Source organism: Dermochelys coriacea, chromosome 4 (assembly GCF_009764565.3).
Source record: "Dermochelys coriacea isolate rDerCor1 chromosome 4, rDerCor1.pri.v4, whole genome shotgun sequence".
NCBI classification, from domain to species: Eukaryota; Metazoa; Chordata; order Testudines; family Dermochelyidae; genus Dermochelys; species Dermochelys coriacea.
The window spans coordinates 65,103,266-65,130,081 of NC_050071.1; the positions used below are offsets into that span (position 1 = coordinate 65,103,266).

The 26,816-nt window shown below is 40.3% G+C and overlaps 2 protein-coding genes across 6 annotated transcripts in view; one reads left to right on the forward strand and one right to left on the reverse strand.

Annotated features, from left to right (window-relative positions):
• Positions 1-26,816, forward strand: part of FNIP2 (folliculin interacting protein 2) — an 88,443-nt gene that overhangs the window by 54,304 nt on the left and 7,323 nt on the right. For all 5 annotated transcript variants that reach the window (XM_038399059.2, XM_038399061.2, XM_043513246.1 and 2 more), the window contains 8 exons: positions 348-477; positions 6,471-6,672; positions 7,239-7,327; positions 15,283-15,429; positions 15,584-15,753; positions 19,955-21,317; positions 22,674-22,830; positions 24,219-24,419. In XM_038399059.2, the coding sequence (XP_038254987.1) occupies positions 348-477; positions 6,471-6,672; positions 7,239-7,327; positions 15,283-15,429; positions 15,584-15,753; positions 19,955-21,317; positions 22,674-22,830; positions 24,219-24,419 (2,459 nt within the window). The remainder of the gene's footprint in view (positions 1-347; positions 478-6,470; positions 6,673-7,238; positions 7,328-15,282; positions 15,430-15,583; positions 15,754-19,954; positions 21,318-22,673; positions 22,831-24,218; positions 24,420-26,816) is intronic.
• Positions 25,820-26,816, reverse strand: part of C4H4orf45 (chromosome 4 C4orf45 homolog) — a 76,302-nt gene continuing 75,305 nt past the window's right edge. Inside the window, exon 5 of the mRNA XM_043513247.1 lies at positions 25,820-26,640. Within this exon, the coding sequence (XP_043369182.1) occupies positions 26,563-26,640 (78 nt within the window). The 3' untranslated portion in view covers positions 25,820-26,562. The remainder of the gene's footprint in view (positions 26,641-26,816) is intronic.

Below are 26,816 nucleotides of genomic sequence, written 5' to 3' on the forward strand. Positions count from 1 at the left end.
AGGTTGGCCTGCCTGTCATGACTGGCAACATCTCTTAGGACAGATTGCTTCAGAGGAGTAGAAAGCCAGCACAGAGGAGAGACACTCCATCAGTGTAGTCTCCACTTCATATAACATTCTGGTGCTGTTAAGAAAAAAGTAGTCTTCTATGTTAAGGCAGCAAGAATAATTAAAATAATTATGATTTCACCTGCTGGGAATGAGTCAGACTGAAAGGAAAGCTACTGTTTTTTAAAAAAAATGAGAAAACCAAAAGGCAAAAATTATACGCATGTTAACCTTGCTAAAGGGAAAAGTATTATTTACTTGGCACCCTACAAAACATTCATGTGTGTGTTTCTTGACAGCATCTCTGAGCAGTCTTTTGATTACACCGTTTCCATCACCAAGCTCCTCATCCTCCTCTTCCAGCAGCTACCAGCGCCGCTGGCTCCGAAGTCAAACCACAAGTTTAGAAAACGGAATTATTCCAAGGTGGTGAGTGTTGTGAGCTTCTCCCTGCTGGAATACAATAGCAATTGGGCTGCATTTGCTGAAATTGGCCAAGTCTCTGTTCTTAATGGGGCAAGTCAATTTCATTATTTTCTCCTAGTAACAGTCTGATCTCTCTTACATCGTCGTCCTAAGTGTTGTTTAAAATTATTACAAGTGAATGGCTACAAAATGAGGTTGAAAATGAACACATTTCAAATGAAGGATTATCATTTATCTCTGAGGCACCCATTCAAACAAGAAAATTAAACTCTCAGCTGTTACTGGAAGAACAGAGCTACCTGCTGACATGAGGGAGAATGTAACGCCATACGTGACACAATTATATTCTACTATAACAACCTGATTAGTGACTAGTTGACAAAACTTTGGTGCAAAAGACCATGACAACTCTCTTGGCATGTACAGGATGCCTCAAGCATGATTTTGGCACAACTTGAAAAAAGAGAGCCATGACCCAAAGCTTGGCTATAATAACTTCAATACATTTGCCACTGGTCTGACAAAAAGGTCATGGGGTGCATCAAAACTTGGCTTATAGACAGCCTTGCTTTTTCATAGCAAGATAGGCAATGCCTCTCAGCTACTTCCCTCACTCACAAATGGACTTGCATATGTGCATGCATGCTCACAGGCCTGAAGCCAATGGATCCCTCTCTGTGCAGATTAGGAACAGTATGAAGTTGATGCAGGCTTTGGGAATTGGCTTTCATTCTCTCCCCTTGCCCTCCAGTGTGGTGGAAGTTACCTGGAAAAGGTCATCCAACTTAATACTGTATTAAGTTTTCAGGGAAGCTGAGTCAGCCACTGCTAAGGAGCTGGAGGTTCTAGGAGCTGATAACCCTGGCCTCTTGTGGATTCTGAGGATTTTCCAGGCTCATGCAAGTGCTCCCGTAGCCTTTACCAAGGAGATGCAAAGCCCATTTCTCCCCAATGAGATGACATAGTTGATTCTCTTACAGAGATTCCATGTACAGATTTCCAACATGAAAAGCCCCCTCTGTGGCTTTTACTATTGGAAGGGGTACTTAGCCAATGGGTCACAGGTTGTCTTAGCCTGTTTAACTTGTATATTTACTAAGTGCCCTACAAACACCTTGGAAGAACCATTTCCATGCCCCATATCTCTGTTCCATTATTCATTACTTCAGTGGCTTTCTATTGGTCTGTGGGCCAAATAAATTATCCTGAAACCCACCATATGAAAAAGTGACCTCAAGTTCAAAAACTAATGGAATAGCTTTTCGACAAAGCACAAGGCATTGCGTAGTTAATTAAATTGTGTTCAATTTAGATCATAGTGATCAGTTAAATTAGTGTAAAAAGATCCTTTGATTAAAATCTCATTTAAAGAGGTATTTTTTAAAAAAAGTTCATTCTCAAATATATTTCAGTGTTTTTGTAACTGAAAGTGGTAACTTCGTAGCCCTAAAGACAAAAATTAAGCCTGCTTGCTGAACATTAGTTTCTCTGTTCTTGGTGTAGTATTTGCAGTATGCAGCATCAAATCTTTCTCCAGAGGTAAATGACTTCTGTGCATTTGCTTTCATCACAGCCAGAGTTGAGAAGGAAATTGCACAAAGATATTTTAGATCCAATAGTTAGGCTGTCAGGCATTACAGGTGTTGCTATGTTCAAACATTCATTTGTTCAAACATTGAAACAACGGATTTTTGCTATTGATCTCAATAGGAGCTGAATCTGTGCTTTAATTCATACAGTTAAAACTGCACAGCATCTGACTGATCTTTAGGCCAACTGTCCAAAGAAAATAGAACTTCTATTTGCAGCTCCATATGGTTACTTGTCAGTCAAGCACAATTAGCAGCTTTGTTGAAAAGGGTTCTCACACAGTCAGACTTCTGTTCTCAATCTCAAACTATGGGAAACTGTACAAGAACTCAGTTTGCAATATTTCTTATGTTGATTTACTGTCTCTTTCACAAAGTCCATGGGAATTTCTATCTTTGCACAAAAGTTACTAAGGAGTTCAAATGAGGTTATTATCTTGAGCTCTTGTTTCCCACAAGCTCAGTTTTCTCTTTAATGCCTCTGTGGTGACAAATTTAGTATATTCAACTCATCAAATAGATCGGGCAGAAAACAGTTTCTGCTTAGAATGAGTTTCCAAAAATGCACAGACCTCAGTTAAAATAGCCAGCTTTTGGCTTGTCTTTTTGCTCCCCTTTTTGCTTGTTTCAATTGAAGTGTAGTCAGTATGGATTTAACAACATCTATCTAATGCTTTCCTTTTTAAAAAAAAAAAAAAAAAGAAAATGCTATGAATTTACCAGTAGTATTTTTAGAGATTGGCACAGTAATATTCTCTCTGAAACGTTCTTTTAGTTCAGTTAATTGCAGTGACTTCTCCAAAGCCAGCAACGTCAGTAGACTCAGTTGCATTGCAAATATCTTTATTTTCTGATGTGTTTTTTTGACAATCCTTTGGCATCTGACAGCACTATTGGAGATTGGGTGAATTTAAACTATGCAAGATTACTCCCTCCTTTCCACCCTGAAACATGACTTCAGTGACCTTGATAATGGATGGTAGGATAAATACCTTGCCAGTTACATGACGCTGTGTTGTAATAGTCTGTTTAAAAGAGGAAAAAAAAATAAAGCTGTAAAGGCATTCTATGCTGTATTTCTGAGATGGAAGTAGCTTTTTGAAAAGCACTGTTCTGGTTTATGGCAGTTAATAGCCTCCAAAAACTACTAGCTTCCTGGCATGTTTGTTATGAGGTATTTGGGTGTCTTATTGCAGGGTAGACATAGTCACAACGTCTTTAGAAATTCATTGTGGTCGGTAAATGTAGGGATCAGACTGGCCTGCGAAGGAGCAGCTACCAGTGGGTGCTCATTTAATCTCTTCTTGACATCTCCATCTTGTGCTGTAGACTCAAAATTTCACCTTTAAATAGGTTCTGTAGCCTTTATAGCTGAGACCATAACCATCAAAATGTAAACAGAGTTCAACTGTCTGCCTGTATCTGCTGTAGCTCTGGCACTTATAGATTCATAGATACTAAGGTCAGAAGGGACCATTCTGATCATCTAGTCCGACCTCCTGCACAGTGCAGGCCACAGAATGTCACCCACCCACTCCTATGAAAAACCTCACCCATGTCTGAGCTATTGAAGTCCTTAAATCATGGTTCAAAACTTCAAGGAGCAGAGAAGCCTCCCTCCAGTCAACCATGCCCCATGCTACAGAGGAAGGCAAAAAAAAAAAAAAAAACCCCACCTCCAGGGCCTCTCCAATCTGCCCTGGAGGAAAATTCCTTCCCGACCCCAAATATGGCAATCAGCTAAACCCTGAGCACATGGGCAAGATTCACCAGCCAGATACCCAGGAAAGAATTTTCTATAGTAAATCAGATCCCATCCATCTAATATCCCATCTCAGGGGATTTGGCCTATTTACCCTGAATATTTAAAGATCAATTACTTACCAAAATCCCATCATACCATCTCCTCCATAAACTTATCGAGTAGAATCTTAAAACCAGATAGATCTTTTGCCCCCACTGCTTCCCTTGGAAGGTTATTCCAAAACTTCACTCCTCTGATGGTTAGAAACCTTCGTCTGATTTCAAGTCTAAACTTCCTGGTGGCCAGTTTATACCCATTTGTTCTTGTGTCCACATTGGTGCTGAGCTGAAATAATTCCTCTCCCTCTCCTATATTTATCCCTCTGATATATTTATAGAGAGCAATCATATCTCCCCTCAACCTTCTTTTAGTTAGGCTAAACAAGCCAAGCTTCTTAAGTCTCCTTTCATAAGACAAGTTTTCCATTCCTCGGATCATCCTAGTAGCCCTTCTCTGTACCTGCTCCAGTTTGAATTCATCCTTCTTAAACATGGGAGACCAGAACTGCACACAGTATTCTAGGTGAGGTCTCACCAGTGCCTTGTATAACGGTACTAAAACCTCCTTATCCCTACTGGAAATGCCTCTCCTGATGCATCCCAAAACCGCATTAGCTTTTTTCACAGCCATATCACATTGGCAGCTCATAGTCATCCTATGATCAACCAATACTCCAAGATCCTTCTCCTCTTCCGTTACTTCTAATTGATGCGTCCCCAACTTATAACTAAAATTCTTGTTATTAATCCCTAAATGCATAACCTTACACTTCTCACTATTAAATTTCATCTTATTACTATTACTCCAGTTTACAAGGTCATCCAGATCCTCCTGTATAATATCCCGATCCTTCTCCGAATTGGCAATACCTCCCAGCTTTGTATCATCTGCAAACTTTATTAGCACACTCCCACTTTTTGTGCCAAGGTCAGTAATAAAAAGATTAAATAAGATTGGTCCCAAAACCAATCCCTGAGGATCGGTTTCTCATCATGATAGAATGTTAATCCTAAAAACTTAATGTCAGCATGGTTAACTATTCCATTGCTGATCCTAGCTTTCAGGAAATGAAACAATTTTATGAAGGTCTACACGCTCTATTGTAAGCATTGTCTCATTTTGGTATTGAGTAAGCCAAGCATCAGAGATAACCACTACTTATTTTTTCCAGTCAGACCCCTAAGTATATGTAAAGTCAAAAGCTAGATGGTTTTCATCATGGACCATCAGTTTCTTGATCTCTGACTCCAAACACTTTCTGATGACTTGTCTGTCTCATTCTTGATCATATGCCTGGTGCTGCATTCACAAATTGCTGCATAATGTACTCATTGACATCTTGGAACTCCCAGTGTTCGAGAGATGGTGCCTAGAAATTAAAGCTATCACAATCCAGTGAGGAGGGGACAAACCATGACTGGCTTCTGGGTCATACCTTACAGGCTGAGAGGTCCTGTACTATTCCACCATGTATTTCTGTGGTTTCTATTGAGATTACTTTGTGCAGTTGCCATGACTTAGTTTGTGGATGATTGGAGCAGTAAGCAAAGCTCTTAAGTGATATAAAATTACTCCTTGAAACTCGGGGATGCTGCCATAAGATAGAACAAGATCGAAAGGGAACAGAGAGGACTGGTAGGAGTGGGAGAGTGAAAGTAGCTACATTACCTGTTTAACTTGGTTCTGTTTAGCTCTACACAAACAACGCTATGTCGTCACTGCAAAAAAAAAAGTGTGGTTTGTTTTTTGTTTACTTTGAGAGAGCTATCCTGATGATGTCACCTCCTAGCGGAGATAAGGCACAAGCAGTTTTTACCTTGATGTAGGTAATTGAGGTCAACACAACATCGCCACACACTTATTGCTTACCGACTAGCTGCATCGAGCGGGGGGAATGAGTGTGTGGTCTCCACTAGCATTTTATATCCAGATACGTGACTCAAATCAAGTATCAAAATGGTGATGGTTTGTCTTCAGTAAAGGCTTTTACTTCTCAATTAGTAAGCTCATTGGAGTATATACTTAATCACTGTACAAATAACAAATAAATGTTATGAATTCTGCCATGAACAGGATTGTGTGAATTCAGTGATAGGATGGCCTTGAGGTTATGGAGCTGAATTAGGACTCAGCTGACCAGGATTCATTTTCCAGATCTGCCACAGACTTCCTTTGTGACCTTTGGAAAGTTATGTGCCGTGTGCTTTCATTGCCCATGTGTAAAATGGCAGTAATAGCCCCTACCATACAGCGGTATTATGATAAATGTACTAATTCTTACAAGGCATTTGAAATACCCACACAAGTGTTTTTTCATGGGTTCTGTTTATGGGTACTATTCCTAGAGGAAAGCTTTAATGAAATGATGTCTTGCATTCTAGCAAAGGGTTCCGTAGTTTGAGTTGCGCCACTGAGAACATTCTGCTATCTGTGAGTGAGTGACATTTTTAAATAGAGAAGTAAGTGGGGGGCAAAATTTTTGCAGGGCATTGAAGGAGACTTGGAGGTATGGTTAGAATCTCTTGCTGACATACAGAACTATGCATCGTATACAAACGGAGAAAACACATAGGGTAACTGGCCTACCATTTCTCTCGTTGCAGGTCCACTGAAGAGACTTTTAGCATGGCTGATGAAAGCTGCAGTTCCAATCCTGCTATGATTCGGAGGAAAAAAATTGCCATTAGCGTAATTTTCTCTCTGCCTGAAAGAGAAGATGCACAGAGGAACTTCCAGGACTTCTTTTTCTCTCACTTCCCTCTATTTGAATCCCATATGAACAAGTTAAAGAGTGCAATTGAAAAGGTACAGAATGCTATTTAGTGGAGTCTGAAGAATAAGCACTAAGCAGGGATGGAATACTCTAGAGCCTAGGAAGGCATAAATAATCACGGGGTGAAGCCAACCTGCAGACTGAGCCCTGCATGGGGGGGTAGCACATAGCTTCTCTGCCTTACTAACTGCATTGGAAAAAGCTGTGCCTCAGGACCACAGTCCTTCCCTGGGTTCTCTCCTTGCATTGGAAGAAGGATGTGGGGGTGGGGGTGGTCCTCTTCTCCCATTTAGATGTTTTTTCAACTGGTTGATGCATTATGGAGAGTGTGCATGCTTGCTTTGAAAGGGCTGGTGGGGAGGAGAGTATCTGGTGTGCAGCCCTTGCTCTCCTCCCGCCATGCACGTGGTCACATGTCCTAGATTGGTTTTACACAGTCACACACAGGGATGTGGGCAGCTCTTGCTGTCCTAAGTGGCTGCATAGCATCAGGGCTTGAGCCTCAGTGTCTGTTCATCAATTCACACATGTTGATGAGCCTATAGAGATGATATCAACTATTTTGCATTCTTTAAGATGTCACTTTTTATTGTTCAAGGCTATGATCCTCTGTAGAAAAATAGCAGAATCCAGCCTAAGAGTACAGGTTTATATCAACCGTGTCACGGATGCCCTGGAAGAATTCAGGTGAGCTGTTACACCATATGATAGGAGAAGCTGGTAGCACCACCTAAAGTTAAGGTCACCTGGTATTTCCTGTTGTAAGACCCTGTTTTTTCAATAACTTTGCCAAACTCAAATCATTTGGGCTAAATTTTTGCAAGTTAGGTGTCTGCCTCAGACTGAAATTTTTTGGAAAACTTCAGCAAAAATGGTTCTGCCATTTGAGAGCATAACCATAGGAGAAAATGCATTGTATTCCTATATTTAAAAAATTCTTACAGCTGTTGTGCTGAGAAACTTGAATGCTTCCCTGTTTTGAAGCAGGTAATTGAAATTTGGCAGGGGGGTGATGCCTTTTTTGCCATCCCTGTGAAAATCCACCCAAATGTGGCCCGGCTATAAGTCTTTGAAAAATCTCAGTTCACACATGCTCAGAAGAGATTTACTAGTCTGGTAGCTAATCTCTCCTCATGGCTTGTACCTGCCGACTGGACTGCATGTGCACCATCTCCACAGAATAAAGGAGCATGCTTCAGCCCACACACTGAATAAGACTTTCTCTGCAATTGCTCCCCCAATCTGCAAAAGGCAGCTGTTTCCTATGCTCTAAATGCCCCTCCCTTAGTCCCCCCCCACTTCAGTCCATCAGCAACCAAGTGAGGAGGAGAAGGGGGAGAACACCTAATTGGAATGCAGAGGTGGAAAGAAGGAGGCAGGCAGGAGCTGGAGGGTGGGAGAGGAGGTGATAAGGTGGAGGATGGATGGGAGCAGAGGGAGACAGGCTCAGAGCACAAGGGCAGAAGGGTCTATAACCATTAGAGAACACTCTCCTCCGATTGAACCCAGGAGCCATGAGTCTAAAAAGTAGTTTGTGATCATGGTGTTAAAAAGATCATGGTCTGCTGTCAGCAGGTAGCTGTGAAATCCACTGGCAAAGTGTGTCTGATTCCCCTGTAGTCACTTGTCCACACAGAGGAAAACAGCCTATTAGTGCTATCAGTTACTTTATTAGCTTAAGTGATATAGATCTGTTCTATGGATCTAAAGGTCCAAACTGATGACTTGCAGACCCATTTAATCTTAATCTGGTCCCCTTGCGCTTATGAGGATCGTCTTTTTAACACCATGATCACAAACTACTTTTTCTTCAAGACTCTGCCTCATTTAAAGCTCAGCATGAACTGAGCTCTGGGAATGAATCAGGATTATATAATAAAGGAGAGTGTTGCCAGTAGGACTCCTGCTTCTTTACTTCCAGACGTTGGAAGGTATGTAGTGACCGAAGCGGGGTGTGGCACGCAGGAACACAAAGGACAGTCACATGGTTAAGGCAGTTGAGTGCTGCCTGCAGGATTAGATTCGAGTGCTGCCTGGGCCACACAGTTCTTGTGTGATGCTAGGAAAGCTACTTGAACCAACTTTTCACAGGTGGTCACTAATTATGTGTGCCTCATATTTTGGGTGCCTGACTCACTCTCCTGGGGCCTGATGTGCAGAAGTGTGCTGAGCATTCAAATCATAGAATCATAGACTTTAAGGTCAGAAGGGACCATTATGATCATCTAGTCTGACCTCCTGCACAACGCAGGCCACAGAATCTCACCCACCCACTCCTGTAACAAACCCCTAACCTATGTCTGAGCTATTGAAGTCCTCAAATCGTGGTTTAAAGACTTGAAGGTGCAGAGAATCCTCCAGCAAGTGACCCATGCCCCACACTGCAGAGGAAGGTGAAAAACCCCCAGGGCCTCTGCCAATCTGCCTTGAAGGAAAATTCCTTCCTGACCCCCAAAATGGCAATCAGCTAAACCCTGAGCATGTGGGCAAGACTCGCCAGCCAGACACCCAGGAAAGAATTCTCTGTAGTAACTCAGTTCACACCCCATCTAACATCCCATCACACGCCATTGGGCATATATACCGCTAATAGTCAAAGATCAATTAATTGCCAAAATTAGGCTATCCAATCATACCATCTCCTCCATAAACTTATCAAGCTTTGTCTTGAAGCCACATGTGTCTTTTGCCCCCACTGCTCCCCTTGGAAGGCCGTTCCAAAACTTCACTCCTCTGATGGTTAGAAACCTTCATCTAATTTCACGTCTAAACTTCCTGGTGGCCAATTTATACCCATTTGTTCTTGTGTCCACATTGGTACTGAGCTTAAATAATTCCTCTCCCCCCTGGTATTTATCCCTCTGATATATTTATAGAGAGCAATCATATCTCCCCTCAGCCTTCTTTTGGTTAGGCTAAAAAAGCCAAGCTTTTTGAGTCTCCTTTCATAAGACAGGTTTTTCATTCCTTGGATCATCCTAGGAGCCTTTCTCTGTACCTTTTCCAGTTTCAATTCATCCTTCTTAAACATGGGAGACCAGAACTGCACACACTATTCCAGATGAAGTCTCACTAGTGCCTGTATATAGGTACTAACACCTCCTTATCTCTACTGGAAATGCCTCGCCTGATGCATTCTAAGACCGCATTAGCTTTTTTCACGGCCATATCACATTGGCAGCTCATAGTCATCCTGTGATCAACCAATACTCCGAGGTCCTTCTCCTCTGTTACTTCCAAGTGATGCATCCCCAGCTCAAACAAATGTTTTTGTTATTAATCCCTAAAGGAATGACATTGCACTTTTCACTATTAAGTTTCATCCTATTACTATTACTCTAGCTTACAAGGTCATCCAGATCTTCCTGTATGATACCCGGTCCTTCTCTGTATTGGCAACACCTCCCAGCTTTGTGTCATCCGCAAACTTTATTAGCACATTCCCACTTTTTGTGCCAAGGTCAGTAATAAAAAGATCAATCCCAAAACCAATCCCTGAGGAACTCCACTAGTAACCTCCTTCCAGCCTGATGGTTCAACTTTCAGCGTGACCCATTGTAGTCTCCCCTTTAACCAGTTCCTTATCCACCTTTCAATTTTCATGTTGATCCCCATCTTTTCCAATTTAGCTAATAATTCCCCATGTGGCACAGTATCAAATGCCTTACTGAAATCGAAGTAAATTAGATCTACTGCGTTTCCTTTGTCTAAAAAATCGGTTATCTTCTCAAAGAAGATCAGGTTGGTTTGGCACGATCTACCTTTTTTAAAACCATGTTATATTTTGTCCCAATTACCATTGACCTCGATGTCCTTAACTACTTTCTTCAGAAAATTTTCCAAGACCTTGTATACTACAAATGTCAAACTAACAGGCCTATAGTTACCTGGATTACTTTTTTTCCCTTTCTTAAAAATAGGAACTATGTTAGCAATTCTCTAGTCATACGGTACAACCCCTGAGTTTACAGATTCATTAAAAATTCTTGCTAATGGGCTTGCAATTTCATGTGCCAGTTCCTTTAATATTCTTGGATGAAGATTATCTGGGCCCCCCGATTTAGTCCCATTAAGATGTTTGAGTTTGGCTTCTTCCTTGGATGTGGTAATATCTCTCTCCATATCCTCATTCCCATTTGTCATCCTACCATTATCCCTAACCTCCTCATTAAAGACTGAGACCAAGTATTTGTTTAGATACTGGGCCATGCCTAGATTATCCTTAACCTCCACTCCAATTTCAGTATTTAGCAGTCCCACTTCTTCTTTCTGTTTTTTTCTTATTTATATGACTGTAGAACCTTTTACCATTGGTTTTAATTCCCTTTGCAAGGTCCAATTCTACATGACTTTTCTACTCACTTTATCCCTACATGTTCTGACCTCAATAAGGTAGCTTTCCTTGCTAATCCCCTATCTTCCACTCCTTGTAGGCTTTCTGCTTTTTCTTAATCACCTCTCTAAGATGCTTGCTCATCCAGCTTGGTATACAACTCCTGCCAATGAATTTTCCCTCCTTTGTTGGGTTTCTGATAGTTTCTGCAACTTGAAGTAATTCCAGCCCTCTTCCTACTTTAGATCCACAAGTTCTTCAGTCCAGTCTACTTCCTTAACTAATTTCCTTAATTTTTTTAAGTTAGCCCTTTTTAAGTCAAAAACCCTAGTCACAATCTATTTTTTGTTTATCCTTCCATTTAGTTTGAACTAAATTAGCTCATGATCGTTCGAACCAAGGTTGTCCCCTACAACCATTTCTTCTGTGAGGTCCTCACTACTCACCAAAAACCAAATCTAAAATGGCATCCCCTCTTGTTGGTTCAGCAACTACTTGATGAAGGAATCCATCAGCTATCACATCTAGGAAAATCTGAGCCCTATTACTATTACTAGCACTTGTCCTTCAGTCTATATCTGGGAAGTTAGCCTCCCATGATCACACAATTCCCATTAGTATTTACCTCTTTAAAAACATTAAAGAGGTCTCTATTCATATCCAAATCAGATCCCGACGGTCTATAGCACACCCCAAGCACTATCCCAGGGGAGCCTCTAGTAGCTTTCTTCCCCAATGTGATTTTTGCCCAGACAGACTCTGTCTTATCCATTCCATCTCTTCTTATTTCTTTACAGTCTACGTCCTCATTGATATACAATGCTGCTCCACCACCTTTGCCTTTATTTCTGTCTTTCCTAAACAGCAGATACCCTTCAATACCCATACTCCAGTCATGACTATTTCACCATGTTTCTGTTATCCCTATAATATCTGGTTTCACTTCTTGCACCAATAGCTCTAGTTCCTCCATTTTGTTACCTAGGTTCCTCACATTAATGTACAAACACCTTAATTTTTGCTGTTTGGCTTCGTTCACATTCTTTATCCGATTGGGCTACCCACAGCTGTATCCTTTCTTACTTGGTTTTCGTCCCTCTCAACGTTAAAATCTGGCGTGGAGATTACCTGGACATCTCCCACCAGCTCCCCCAAATTCCTAGTTTAAAGCTCTCTTAGTCAGTTGTGCCAGCCTCCATTCTAGAAGTTTGTTTCCCTCCCTACTCAGGTGAAGTCCATCCCGAGAGAACAGTCCTCTGTCCATGAATGCTTCCCAGTGGCCATACATCCCAAAGCCCTCCTTATAGCACAACTGCCTGAGCCATCTGTTGAGCATCATCATCTTGTCACACCTTTGTTGCCCTTCTCTAGGATCTACAAGTGAAGTCAGAAGGAGCTGTGCTTTGAACACACAGTGCTATATCATGCTAAGTATTGTGAAAAATCATATCTTAGGTGTCTCAAATTGAGCACCCAAAACTAGGGGGTTCTTTTGACCTTAAGTTCTCTATGCCTCAGTTCCCCATCTGTAAAATGGGGAAGAATACTGATTCCTAGCCTCACAGGGTGTGATGGAGTTTATAAATGCCACTACTAAGGCAGGGAAGGGCTGGAGCTGTACTGGGCTGGGAAAGCTCTCAGGTACTGCCAAGTATGCTCCTGGGGAAAGGAGCAGTATAAAAAGAACTCCAGCAGCCCAGGCAAGGGGGAAGGAGAGAAGCCATTTTCTGGAGGAGGACTGTCCTGCAACAGTAGGGGGGAAAAACATTAATGAGAAGATCTGGCTATAAGTCTCCCTCTTGCTCGTGGAGACATCACCCAGAGGTATGGAGAACCATGTGCATGGGAACCAGAGGGTCACCTGCATCAGTCCCCAGACTTTGGGGTTTGAAGTAAAGTGTTATAACTCAGTGACAGCCATGCCCCAAACTGAGGCATCCGGTGTGGTGGGAAGTGGCCCAGGAGCAGCTGAGCAGGGAGTGGGCTGAACCCAGGCCATCCCATGCTATCACACACTCAGGATCCTGGGTCAGGATCCCTTGTGCCTACCTCTGGAATGGGCAGGACCAAGGGTTTACTAGCAAGAAAGCCGACATAACTGAACCCCATCCAAGGGGTTCAGGACACACTTGTGAAAGAGGGTCATAGGCCCTGACCAACTAGGCATGCTTACTGAAGAAATGACCCTGCTATAGAATATGTGAAAATGAGTGGATGTTGTGAAGCACTCATAATATACTGAAAATCACTCTAGAAAAGCTCCTGAGGAAACTAATAGATGATGATGATGATGATGATAGAGCAGGGTTGTAATAGTGTGCAGGAAATCAGGCCATTGAACACCAATCAGAACAAAACAAATACTGAATATCCTTAAGAGCAATATCTAACCCATGCACTGAAAAAGGCTAGGGTCCAGTGGAATGATAGTATGTGATCATGTAATTAAAGACTGAATCGTAATTCATACACTTATGGAGGCCCAATTAAAGCCTGGTTGCAACCTTAATTCTGGTATTTTCTATAAGATTGCAGTCAAGCACTCAAAATGTTCTTTTAAGGTAGTTCTTAGTATGTAACTATAAAATACAAGTGTTACACCATGAACTTGATTTTTATTACTTAGATTTGACTTTTTGACTTAGATTTGACTTTTTTCCCCCAATATCATATTTTCCCATTGTATCAGTTTTTGCTGTCTTATGCCACTAGATTTTTCCTCCAAGCACTCCTTTCTTCAAGCTCTCTTCTTCTCTCCATACCCCTCACCCTTTGCTTCTCTTATAGTGATGATACATTTCCATCTACAGTTGGCAAGATAGTATACACAGTGCAAAGGAAAAAAGGATATGAAGTTTAAAACAATATACATTTTAAAACATACACGCTGTAGATAATGGAGTATCGTAGCTACAATGGTTTGGATCTAAGCCTTTCGTAACTTTTGTGGAATGGTCACTAAAGAATAATGAGTCCTAAAAAATCTCACCCTTCACACCCTGTTTAGCCCCAGAGGGAAGAGACCAAAAGTGAGACCGTTCATACCGCACCAGAGCATGTCTTAAATAACATGCTTAAGAAAACTAACTATTCTCATCACAAGAGAGAAAATGTTTTTAGCAAATTTGAAAGTAAATTGTGTACGGACACCTTAAAATGGGCATAAATAAACAGATACTAAAGATAAAATCAATTTACGCAAACATCCAAGGGAAGAAACGTAACACACACTAATTGAATTATATGTTTACACTCTATCTGTAAGTATTTGCATGGGGGGACACAGCTAGATTGCTCTGGTAAATGGTAGATTTTTAAATGTAAGGTAGACAGAATGTTTTTTGTTGTAAATTTATCATGCACTAATCACCCATAGACCAATAGAAAATGTAACTAGATGATCTGGAAAGCTCCAAACTTGTCACTATACTAAGATTGTTTCTGAACTTGCTAACATGAAGATTATTTGTACAAAACTCTTAAATGTGTAGAAGACAATCGTTTCTTCAGCTAGAAATTTAACTGTGGATCATGCAAATCTGTTTGGAATTAAATTAGAGGTATACTGACAGCCGTTATTGGAGATGGTGGCCATTTGTGATGGGTTTGTGTTTTGCTATCAAGCTACCCATCAAATCATTGTATGTCTAAGATCACACTTCTAAAACTGCATGTGCAATGTATTGACTAATCATCTGGGCATATGTATTCAGGTGGTAAAGCACCTGACTGGTGGTTGCATAGCCAGGATGATGAGTCAAGCTGCAGATTTCATTACGAGTTAAACTCGTACAGCATAGTCCTTCAGTCTTAAAGGTGCTCCTTTGCAAATTGGAGTCTCAGTTTGCATCCTTTGACAGAATATACCAGACAAGTATGATGAAATAAATGTTGATTGTATGTGAAGCAATTGCTGGGTAAAACTAACCTATTGAACTTGGTGCAGCAATACATTTTGATTCATTAAAATATTGTCCAACTGTTTAGTTTGTGCTGAGATGAATTTCATATCCTCCTTTCATATCCTTGTATGCTCAGAGGAATATTTTCTTTGTCAAGGCAATTGCAATTGTATTGATTAGAATATTGTTAATGCACTTACGGTGCATCTCATGTAATTTAGTGTCCTACAGAACACCTCTCATTATGTAAGTGGAGCCTCTGACTAGCTACAGAGAACCTACGTAACTATTAGAACTCCTAACAGATGTTAGAAAAATTTGAAGAAAACTATTTTTTCTTCTATATATTTTTTGCAACCTCATTCACAGGTTAACAGCTTTTCTTTTTTTTTCTTTCTTTTTGGCAGACTTACAATCTGGAACCTATATTCAGTTCCAAGGATCGCAGAACCTGTGTGGCTTACCATGATGTCCAGCACTTTGGAAAAGAACCAGCTATGCCAGCGCTTTCTTAAGGAATTTACACTTCTGATAGAACAGATCAACAGAAACCAGTATGCTTCCTTCTGCATCATCCTCTTACCCCTGCAGTAACTTGTGTTCTAATGCATACAAACATAATAGGAAGTACACAGACATGAGCATATGTCAAATACCTTTCTCCCCCCCCCCCCAGGATCTTACTTTTGTTGTATTCTTTTTCTTTAGGTTCTTAGCTGCTTTATTGACTGCGGTGCTGACCTATCACCTGGCGTGGGTCCCAACTGTAATGCCAGTTGACCATCCTCCCATAAAGGCCTTCTCTGAGAAAGGCACATCACAATTTGTAAACCTGCTGGCAAAATCACATCCTTATAACCCTCTCTGGGCACAGCTCGGTCAGTAGAAAACCTTTTTTAAAAAAAAAAAAAATCTGGTATAAAACAGTTACTAAACTTTAACCTATTGAATTGAAATGTAGCACTTCCCTACAAATGCGTCGTTGTATATACACAGCAATTTTTAAAAATATGTCATAGGTGGGAGCTATGCAGAGGCAGGCAAGATTAAAACTTGTACTTCATCTGTAAGCATGTTGGGGATAGCGTGGGGTGCTGTCAGGGAGCTGGTTCCAGCTCTCTGATTCTCTGGCCAGCCCTCATCTGACACAAACTAAAGCTACTGCCAGGCCGCATTAAAGTCTGCCACTGGTTTGTGGTCCTTGATGGACCCTATGCCAGTGGAATATCATTATAGTAGAGCCTTGGTGCACCCGCTTTGCTGGGAAAGGGAGACTGGGCATGAGAGAGGTGCAGGGCCTGGTGGCAGTGTAGATGGGCAAGCAGAGAGTTCTTCTATGCCAAGGGAATCCTATCTGGGCATTGGCAATGGAATTATAGCCCTTTTGCCCTATCTCAGTTGCACAAAGGGGTAGTAAACTGTCTAGAAGATCTGGCCCTAAGTCCTCAGATGTAGTGATTCTCTTCTATCTACATAGCTTACTAAGTATCTTGATACATGAAATCAAGTGGCTATATAAGAAGCATGTGAATGAGAGCTGGCAAAATATTTATAACTGGCAGTTTTATTCATCTCTGAACATTTCTCTTCAGAGCCAACGTACATGGATATGAATGTTTGCAGAGTAGATAATCACATGCATAAAATCTTACTCTCAAAAATTCCACTCCTTGGGCAATCCTCCTTCCTTCTCCTCCCACTCCATTTTTCCTTCCTATATATCATCTGTCTAATGTAAAATCATCCAGAAAATTTAGTGAAATGCTAAAGAAGCAACTTGAATAACAATAGTTCCGTGTCCATATCATGTTCCTGCTGCTTATCATCTAGCTTAGTTCTATTTGGTTCCTGTCATAGAATCATAGAAGATTAGGGTTGGAAGAGACCCTAGGAGGTCATCTAGTCCACCCCCCTGCTCAAAGCAGGACCAAACTAAATCATCCCAGCCAGGGCTTTGTCAAGCTGAGCCTTAAAAACCTCTAAGGATGGAGATTCCACCACCTCCCTAGGTAACCCATTTACCACCCTCCTAGTGAAATAGTGTTTCCTAATATCCAACCTAGACCTCCCCCACTACAACTTGAGACCATTACTCCTTGTTCTGTCATCTGCCACCACTGAGAACATCCAAGCTCTTATCAGTAGCCTCTGGCACTGAGGATTCCTAACTCCCACTGTATATATTCATAATAGAGAGTTGTATTGCTTGATTTTTTAAAAAAAAAAGATTTTAAAAAGTTACTGAGTTATTGAGTAGTTGAGGAGAGGAGTGAGGGACTGGGTGTTTTGGGGTTCAGGAAAGTGGGAGCTGATTTAGGGAAATAAGAAGCCAGGGTTGAGGTATATAGAAGCCAGCTGGAGGGAGCTGTATAGTGCCTGTTTGGGCAGTAGATCTTGTCCTCTCTCCCAGGAAGAGCTCCTAGTAGTTCTACAGGAAAGAAGGGAAGGAAATTGTTACCCAAACTCAGAGCTGGTAATAGTGCACATTATGGATAGGCTCAGTAGGAAGATAATACTGGGTTTAAAGACCCAGACAAATTCTAAATGGTTGAACTCAAAACATCTCAGTTCTTTTATTCTCCGGTTAAAAAAAAAAAAAAAAGTGAGTTCAGATGTTTGTTGTAATGTACATCAATATGAAGGAAAATGTTGCCCTCTGGTGGTTCCCTCTGAAAAAGACAGGGTTCATAGTACAAAAGTGCTTTCTAAAAACAAATCTTTTGGAAGGTTAGGGTGTAATATTTTATAAATAGCTTTAAAAATGGAAAGCTTTGTATAAATCCTTGTTTTTATTATTAAATTATATTAAAATGCCATGATTTCAATCAATTGCAGCATTCCATAAGTGATAAAACAAGATTGTTCATGATGGAGCTGCTCAGTCTGTGCAAACCTTAAGTTTTTATTTTAAAATTTTATATTGAGTTGTCATAGTATTATTGTTGCTCCAAGACTCTCTTTTTATAAGCAAGTTTATATACATATAATACTAACTTAGGCCTGAATCCTGCAAGCAAGCATTTGCTTTAATACACCTAACTGTTAATCATAGAAATGTAAAGGAAAGGAGCTTGAGATGTCATCTTTTAGTTCATCATCCCATGCTGAGGCAGGACCAAGTATATCTAGACTATACCTGACAAGTGTTTGTTTGTCTAACATTGTACTTATAAACCTCCCAGTGATAAGGATTACACAACCTCCCTTGGTAACTTATTCCAATATTCAACTACTGTTATAATTAGAAAGATTTTCCTAATATCTAACCTCAATCTCCCTTGCTGATCCTCTTTATAGCAGTTTTTAACATATCTGAAGGCTATCAGGTCCTTCCCCGCCCACCCACCCCCCTTCTCAAAACTAAGGTTATACAGTTTTTCTAACTTTTCCTCATTGGTCAGGGTTTCTAAACCTTTTATCAGTTTTGTTGCTTTTCTCTGGACTTCTCCAGTTTGTCCACATCTTTCCTAAAGGGTGGCTACCAGAACTGGACACAGTACTCCAGTTGAAGCCTCAACAGTGCCAAGTAGAGCAGGACATTTACCTCTCATGTCTTACAGATGATACTCCTGTTAATACAGGATTATATTAGCCTTTTTAACAACTGATATTGACTCTCATTCAACTTGTGATGCACTAGAACCCCCAGATCCTTTTCAGCAGTACTGCTGCCTAGCCAGTTATTCCCTTTTTGTTGAAGTACTTTGCACTAGTCTTTTATTTAATTTCATCTTATTGATTTCAGACAATTTTCCAATTTGACAAGGTCTTTTTGAATTCTGATTAGGCTGTCCTCCAAGGTGCTTGCAAGTTTGGTGTCATCTGCAAAATTTATACCCATACGGTCGACCCCATTATCCAAGTCATTAGTGAAAATATTGAAAATTACCAGATCCAGGACAGGCGTCTGTGTGATCCCATTTGATACATCCTCCCAGTTTGATAGTGAACCATTGATAACTACTTTTTGAGTACTGTCTTTCAACCAGTTGTGTATCCTCTTTATGGTAATTTCAATTTGACCATGCTTCCCTAGTTTGCTTATGAGAGTGACATTTGGGACTGCATCAAAAGTCTTACTAAAATCAAACTACATCATGTCTACTGCTTCCCCCCCCCCCCCCCATCAACTAGGCCAGTAACCCTGTTAAAGGAGGAAATTAGCTTGTTCTGGCATTACTTGTTCTTGACAAATGCTTGCTGGCTATTACCTATTCACCCAATGATTCTTTAGGTACTTAAAAACTGATTGTTTAATAATTGGTTCCAGTATCTTTGCAGGTATCAAAGTTAGCCTGACTGACCTATAATTCCCCTGGTCCTCTTTGTTTCGCTTTTTTAAAGATAGATACTATGTTTGCCCTTCTGCAGCCTTCTGGGATCTCACCCATCCTCCACGAGTTACTGAATATAATTGCTAATGGTTCAGAGATTTTGTCAGTTAGTTTCTTAAGTACCCTAGGGTGTATTTGTTAGGCCCTGCCAACTTCCATACATCTAAATTATCTAACAATCTTTTAACCTGTTCTTTCCCTATTCCCTGTGGGACTACTTGCATGCATAAAGTTATTCCTGTGAGTATGTTCTTAGGATCAAGGCTTTGATTCCTCTTTTATTCCTAGAAATTCTATTTAAAATGTCAGTTGGGCTTCCTGTTTGTTTGCTTCTGATTTCTATAGCAACTGTGCTCAGCTTATAAGTAAAAGGACTTACTTTCCTTGTGTCCATTTCCAAATGAAAATAACTTCTTGTAAGCTTTGTTTTGTAAAGCAAAACTTCTAATAGCGTTGAGGTGACTAGAGATTGAATGCTAGCAGTCTCACGCTCATGATCAAACCTATGAAAACAAGCCTGGGTGCAAATAAGAGGAAATATGTGGGTTTAAAAAAGAAAAAAAAACAAATGTCTCAAACCTCCATTAATTTGCTGTGAGGAAAAGCATGTTAAAATGATTTTAAAAGGATTATGTAAGTCTGTTCTTACAAAGAATGCATTGAATGTCTGTTTTCTACTTCTGAAACTTGTAGTGTAACCACATACACATTTGTGAAGTACCTGTTTCCCTATATGTTTGCATAGGTGATCTGTATGGAGCCATAGGCTCTCCCGTTAGGCTGACACGGACTGTGATTGTTGGAAAACATAAGGAATTAGTTCAACGTATTCTCTACGTTCTAACATACTTCCTACGGTGCTCTGAGCTACAGGAAAATCAACTGGCCTGGAATGGGAAAGTTGGAGAGGAGGAGCAACTGCTAAATGGAAGCAAGATCACAACTACATTGGAAAAGGGAGAGGTTGAAGAATCTGATTATGTGGTTGTCACTGTTAAGAATGAACCTGCTCTTGTGCCTCCAATCCTACCTCAGAAGAATGGTGGAAATCAAACCACTAGCACTGTGGGGTATGACAGTAACCCAGAGAGCTCTCCTGCTCTTCCAATGTCCTCGAAAGAAAAGAATGAAGAAGTAACAGGAAAGGCTGATCAGAGCTCCAGGACATCCTGTATTTCATCAAAAGACTGCACATTTGGCAGTTCTGAGTCTAAAGGAATGGTGGATGATGGTAGGAAAGGGAAGGTAGTTGATGATATAGGAGCTGTGTCCTACCACTTTGAAGAACAAATTGAATCAGAGGATATAACGGATGACTTAAAGAATAGCAACCAGGCCACAAGTGAAGTAGCAGAAAAGCCATCTGACAGGTCATCTGCTGTACCATGTCCTGAGAGGTTTGTTGATAGGAATCCTCATTTAGAAAGGGTCACTTTCCAGATTGGAAGTTCTACATCGCCAGAGTCAGATTTAGAAACTCGCAAGAGTGACCTGGATGAAAATTTTAGGGCGTTCAAAAAAAATCTACAGGTAGAAAGCTGTACTTCAAGTCCACCAAATGTGCCTGCAGAAGCTTTCCAGAGCCAACAAGAAACTTCCAAAGCCTCCCTTAAGCCATTACACATTAGGCGTGATATCTGGTATACACAGATTCCATCATGTGACGCGAGTGCGAGTATATTTGATGAATATTTTGCTGAGGGTAATAAAATTGAAATGAATGTAGCAAATACTTCTACTCTGCGTGGCTTGTCAGATGAACCACTTAAGCCATCTGATAACAAAATAGAAACTGCAAAAACAGAAATCTTGGAGGAAGCTAGAACCCTGTGCTCCAAGAATGGGGGCGTCCATTCAATTGACTCTGTTAAAACCAGTTCTGACGTACAGGACTCTGGCCAAGTAGTCACTGAAGATGTCCCCTATGGGGATGCTGGAAGGAAAATCCCCTTCCGAATCGAAGGGGATATTCCTAGGAATGAGAGTTCAGATAGTGCACTTGGAGACAGCGACGACGATAGTGCTTCATGTATCTCTGATCTACACCCTCGAGGCCATGTCCGCAATAGGCATGAAGAATTTACAGAAGTAGAACTTCCTTTACCAAGGTAAAGAATGTATTTGAGTGAATCTTATGCCAGCTGGGGTCAAATGCTGTTGCTACCCAAGAGCTGTTCAGTGGTCTGTGAAATGCATGGGGTCTTAACTCAGTTTCTTGCTGATGTGTCTGTACTGTAAAAATTGCTGTTGCAACTGGGTCCGTTGTTGGCAGTCTCAGCAAAAAGCAGAAATTGAGTAGGATGATACACAGACTGCCTGCCAAAATAATTGTTTGTTTGAGAGGGCTTCTTTTCTCAGATATTTCTGGTCCTTCAGCAGGGCTAAGACACATGCTAGTGGGGTAGGGAGTGTGCATAGTTACTGCCTTTTGCTTTTAATTGAAAACTTCACTGTCTATCCAGCATGAGCATTACGTTCATTTACTTAGAGGTTTATTTTGTTTGGTTTTGTTTTTAAGACTGGTCTGTAGTAGTTACATTAAAGTTACTTTTAATGTTTGCTAGAAGTCACTATTATAGTTAGTTATAAAATGATTTCCATTATAACCTCTTCATCCCCATCCCTCTTACCATTTAAGTTCTGAGCTGTTCAGGAGGGCCCTTGTGACCAGGCAGAGCTCTACAGACTTCACTCAGCCAGTTATCTGGGCTTTATTATCGTTTAGGGTCTTGAAAACTGTTCCCTTGAGGCTGAAATGTTCCATGCTTGTCCTCTGGCAGAAGGTGAACATCTGGGAAAGTTTTGAGCAAAATACTTTTCTCATCCTTTGAGTTTACAGAGAGTAGAAAAATTCTAATCACACTTTAGTACACGGATGAAATCTAAAATTTAATGCAGGCATAATTCTGATTCAAGACGAATGCCTTTGCTTTGCTTTGCTTGAGACTGCATATGCATTTAGTTAAGTGTTCATTGAACTCTCAAGCTCAGCAAGTCAACTAGCTGCAAAACAGGGAGCTTATATATTCCACAAGACCTAACAGTTGCAGACTTGTCATCTTTTCTTGAAATCTAGAAAACTAAAATGTTCTGAACTGTTTAAAATTAGTCAGGGAATGTTAAGGTTCCTACACCAATATTAACTCTGCTTCGTTGTTTGTTTTTTCCTTATGTGTGGCTTCATTTAGTACTGCTTAATTTTAAATGCCAGAGAACTTGCTATGTAAATTTAAACAGGCTACAGAGCCAGGCACAGAGTAAACCTGAGGGCTAGTTAATGTCAGGCCTCTCAACAATATCTAAATGTAGCCTGTCAGATAAGAATTACATGAAACTGATGCATTTGAAGATCTTGTGACAATTCTATTATGCTGACAATTTCACCATTGGAGGAGTGGGGAGAGATATCTGAAAGGTGGCTATGCTCTTGGCTTTTGAATGGGCTTCATATTCTTCTGTTTCAGATTCAACATAATCAGCAGTCCAAGTGTGAAAAACTTTGGAAGGTCACTTCTCGGTGGTTACTGTCCCACATACATGCCTGATCTGGTACTGCATGGAATAAGTAATGATGAAAAACTCAAGCAGTGGTTACCAGCAGATCTGCTTCATGCAGTGCATGTAGGTTTCCCTATATTTTTTTTCCAGAGCCACTGACCTCGAATAGTAGGAATGATATGATCTTACTGAGAACATATTCTGGATGGGGAAAAAATATAGGATAGCTACTGTTCAATAAAACCAGTTGCTAGTGACCAATATGGAGACTTCACGCTTCTTGATTCTTGGAACATGTGGCAGTACACACACACACACACACACACACACACACACACACACACACACACACACACACACACACACACACACACACACACACACACACACCCCTTCACATGTGCTCTTTCATTTGTACTGTATAAACCTTATAATGCAAGCATAAATGGGGGGTGGGTGGGGGGAGAATCTGTAATTTTCTGTTTACAACTTGAAAAATTGAACAGGATTATTCTTTACAATAGGAAAAATATAATATTGAAGTGCTTTCCTATTCAGTCACCTTAACAGGCTGACTGCATTGTAATGTACACAAGTAAGATGGTCTGCAGGTGCCTGGAAGCTTGTTAATGCAGTTACCACCTACTACAGTACATGTTACTATGGAGATGAGAAATCTTGTAGGGACAGAGATTTTGCCAGTCATTAGCACAGATGACTGACTGCAGATTACACTTGCCCATAAGTACAAGCTTCATTGTGTGTTAGACCATGTCTAAAATGTCTGTTTTTTACTCTGTACTTTCAAAACGAATAATTTATTGTAACTGATCTATCACTAAATTAACATTTATAGTTGCACAGTAAATGCCAACTAAAGATTAACAAGCCCTAGTGGCAGACATTAAGTGCTTTTAGCTATCTGTAGCAGTGCAGGAAGTAAGCAGTAAAAAGAACCGTTCTTCTCAAATGGACTTGTTTTAAATTGAGCAATGAACTTGCAATTTTTTCCACGCTTACAGAACAGAAATTTGTCTTTGAAACACACAGGCTACAGCTTTAGCCTCCAGTCTAACCCTTTGTGCTTCCCCTGTAATAGAAAGCAGCGATAAAGCTGCTCTAATAGGGGAGCTGGGGATTCCTTTTGTAGAAAGGAATTTGCCATTAGTATATAACTGTCTCTTTCATACCCACCTTTTTTTAAAATAAAAAATCAACACATCTGACTTGCGTATTTTTACTTTGGCCCCAAATCAAGTTTATCATGTTAGTTATTTCACCGTAACAGAATCCAGTCCAAATTCTCCACAGTTCTCAATTATTTTTATAAAAACTTTTGGTTTTAGACAAAAACTATGTTTGGTCTCACTTCTTTGAAATACTCTTCCCACTTTATCATTCCACCCCTCCCACACAAAACTTGCGTGCTAATGAAGCCGTTTCATCTCAGTTGTGAACACCAGTTGAAAATGTTTTGAATAGCTAGTGTTCTTGTTTTGTACCTATTACAGCATCCAGTACTAGATGAGCCCATAGCAGAAGCTGTCTGCATTATTGCCGATACGGATAAATGGAATGTACAGGTGGCTACAAGCCAGAGAAAGATGATGGACAATATGAAGCTAGGCAAAGATGTCTTAGTCTCCAGTCAAGTGTCCAGTTTGCTGCAGTCCACTTTACAGCTTTACAAACTCAACCTCCCAGCTGACTTCGTAAGTATTTCTTTATGAACAACTGTGGCTAATGAAAATTGTTCAGTCGTATGTGCTAAATTTCTTATGCTAGGGCTTTCCAGTATTACCTGCCTGATTTCAATTACAGTGAAACAATTTAGAAAATATACTAAATGTACACAGTGCAGCCCACCTACAGATACATTGCACGTACAAAATCATATTAAAAGAATATTAGGGTTGCAAAGTCCAGGACTCAAAGGTTTGTAAATGCCAGAATTAAGGTTGCCTGTTCAACCTTAATTCAGACCCCTTGTGTGTATGCATTATATTACTGTCTTGAATTACATGATCACATGCTATTTTCCCACAGACCCCCTGCCAACAATGAACATAATGCTGCTAAATTTGTGTCTGAGCAGACTGTCTCCCTTGTCAGTTTTTCTTCTGAGCCACCCACCCGTTGTTCAGATCAACAGACTGTGTTTTGTATAGTACTTCACAAAACAGAACAGCTCTGAGCTATAGGCAACACAGGCCAATGGTGTGTTCATTGCACTTCAAGATTTGTGACCATATTAAAGTCCACCTTTTGGAGCATGTCTGTGGTTAGTGGAAAGAACTAACTAAAATCGGCATGGATGCTGCTTAAATGCACCTTTTTTAAAACACACACACGCACACACACCCATTGCACAAAACTTTTATATCCCAATTTGAATCACTATTTCTGAGGAAGTGAGCTGTAGCTCACGAAAGCTTATGCTCAAATAAATTTGTTAGTTTCTAAGGTGCCACAAGTACTCCTTTTCTTTATTTCTGATATTAAAAACTGACTTGTGAATAATTTTTCACTCATTCAATGGTACAAGTCGTAAAGGAAACTTATAAAAATTCCACTTCATTTCTCGCACCTCTGTAAGCATGATGAGTCTGAACCCTTCAGCTGTCAAGAGTGAGAGGGATTTGCCTGGTGTATCCACACATCAAATTAAAAATTTCTAAGTATATCCTGACTTTTAGCTGGCATTCAGTGAATGGAAGTGTTCTATTTGTAAAGGTTAGCATATAGGAGTGTGTGACACTGCTGAATCTCCTTTAGAATGTAGTGTAATGAAGAAGTAAACACTACTCTTTACCTACCATCCATATTCTTTTCTTGGATAAAATTCTTAATCCCATATAACATTAACGATATAAGGACATGGAAATGCAAATTTCAAGAGATGACAGAGTTTATGGAATTAATTCCTAGTGTATACCTACTTATATGGATGTCTATCCCTAACCCATCTACTAAGGATGCATTAATGCAGTGGCTCTCAACGTTTCCAGACTACTGTACCCCTTTCAGGAGTCTGATTTGTCTTGAGTACCCCCAAGTTACACCTCACTTAAAAACTACTTGCTTAGAAAATCAGATGTAAAAATACAAGTGTCAGAGCACACTATCACTGAAAAATTGCTTACTTTCTCATTTTTACCATATAATTATAAAATAAATCAATTGGAAAATAAACAAATATATATATAGTACTTAGATTTCAGTGTATAGAGCAGTATAAACAAGACCTTTGCGTATCCCCAAGGGTACCCTTACCCCTGGTTGAGAACCACTGCATTAATGGATTCCCTGGATTAATGCATTTGGGGGTGCATAGAGAATGTGTTCTCCTAGCTCATACCATGTTCCTCGCCTGTGATTTGTGATCCTCTCCTGTGATTTGGGTATTTAGTGAAAATATTAAGTTAAGCTGTTGTCAGTTCACCTTAGCTAGCACTGTGTCGTGAGAAGGTATCTCCTTTTCCTACTACCCAAAAAATTAAACAGTTGGTCCATGGTCTATTCTCAAGTATATAAGAACGATTATGAACTGAAAGAATGGTTGTTAAAATATTTATTTATGCTGCTAAAGAACATCAAAAGAACGTCATCTTGCCTACCAAGCACAGCTCTCTTCTGCCTTAGACTTTAATTAGCAAAATTTGTTGTACATTAGCATAAAATACCAAAGGAAATTGAAACTTCTAGGACAGTGTTAAGAAATCCATATGCTTTAAAAAAGGCAGGGTTTTTTACTCATTGAACTTGAGAAATATACTTAATGTGACCTAAAGTTACTTGCTCCTGATGCGTGTCTAATTGCTGCCTCTTCCTGTCAGATGTACTCTGCAATGTGACTTACTGCAAACGCTTCTTGCCTTCATATCTAGGAGCGTGCAGAGCTGAATTAGTTTGATTTTGATGGACTGGTCTTTGCTGCAGAGAGATGATGTATCAAATTTAATACACATCCCATGTCCCATACCAAAATATGCAATAAAGTGTCTTACCAGTTCATATTCTAGCACTAAAAATATTGGGTGTAATTCTGGCCCCCTGGTAGTTTTGCCACTGACTTCAATGGCACCCGGGATTTCACCCATTCTCTTACA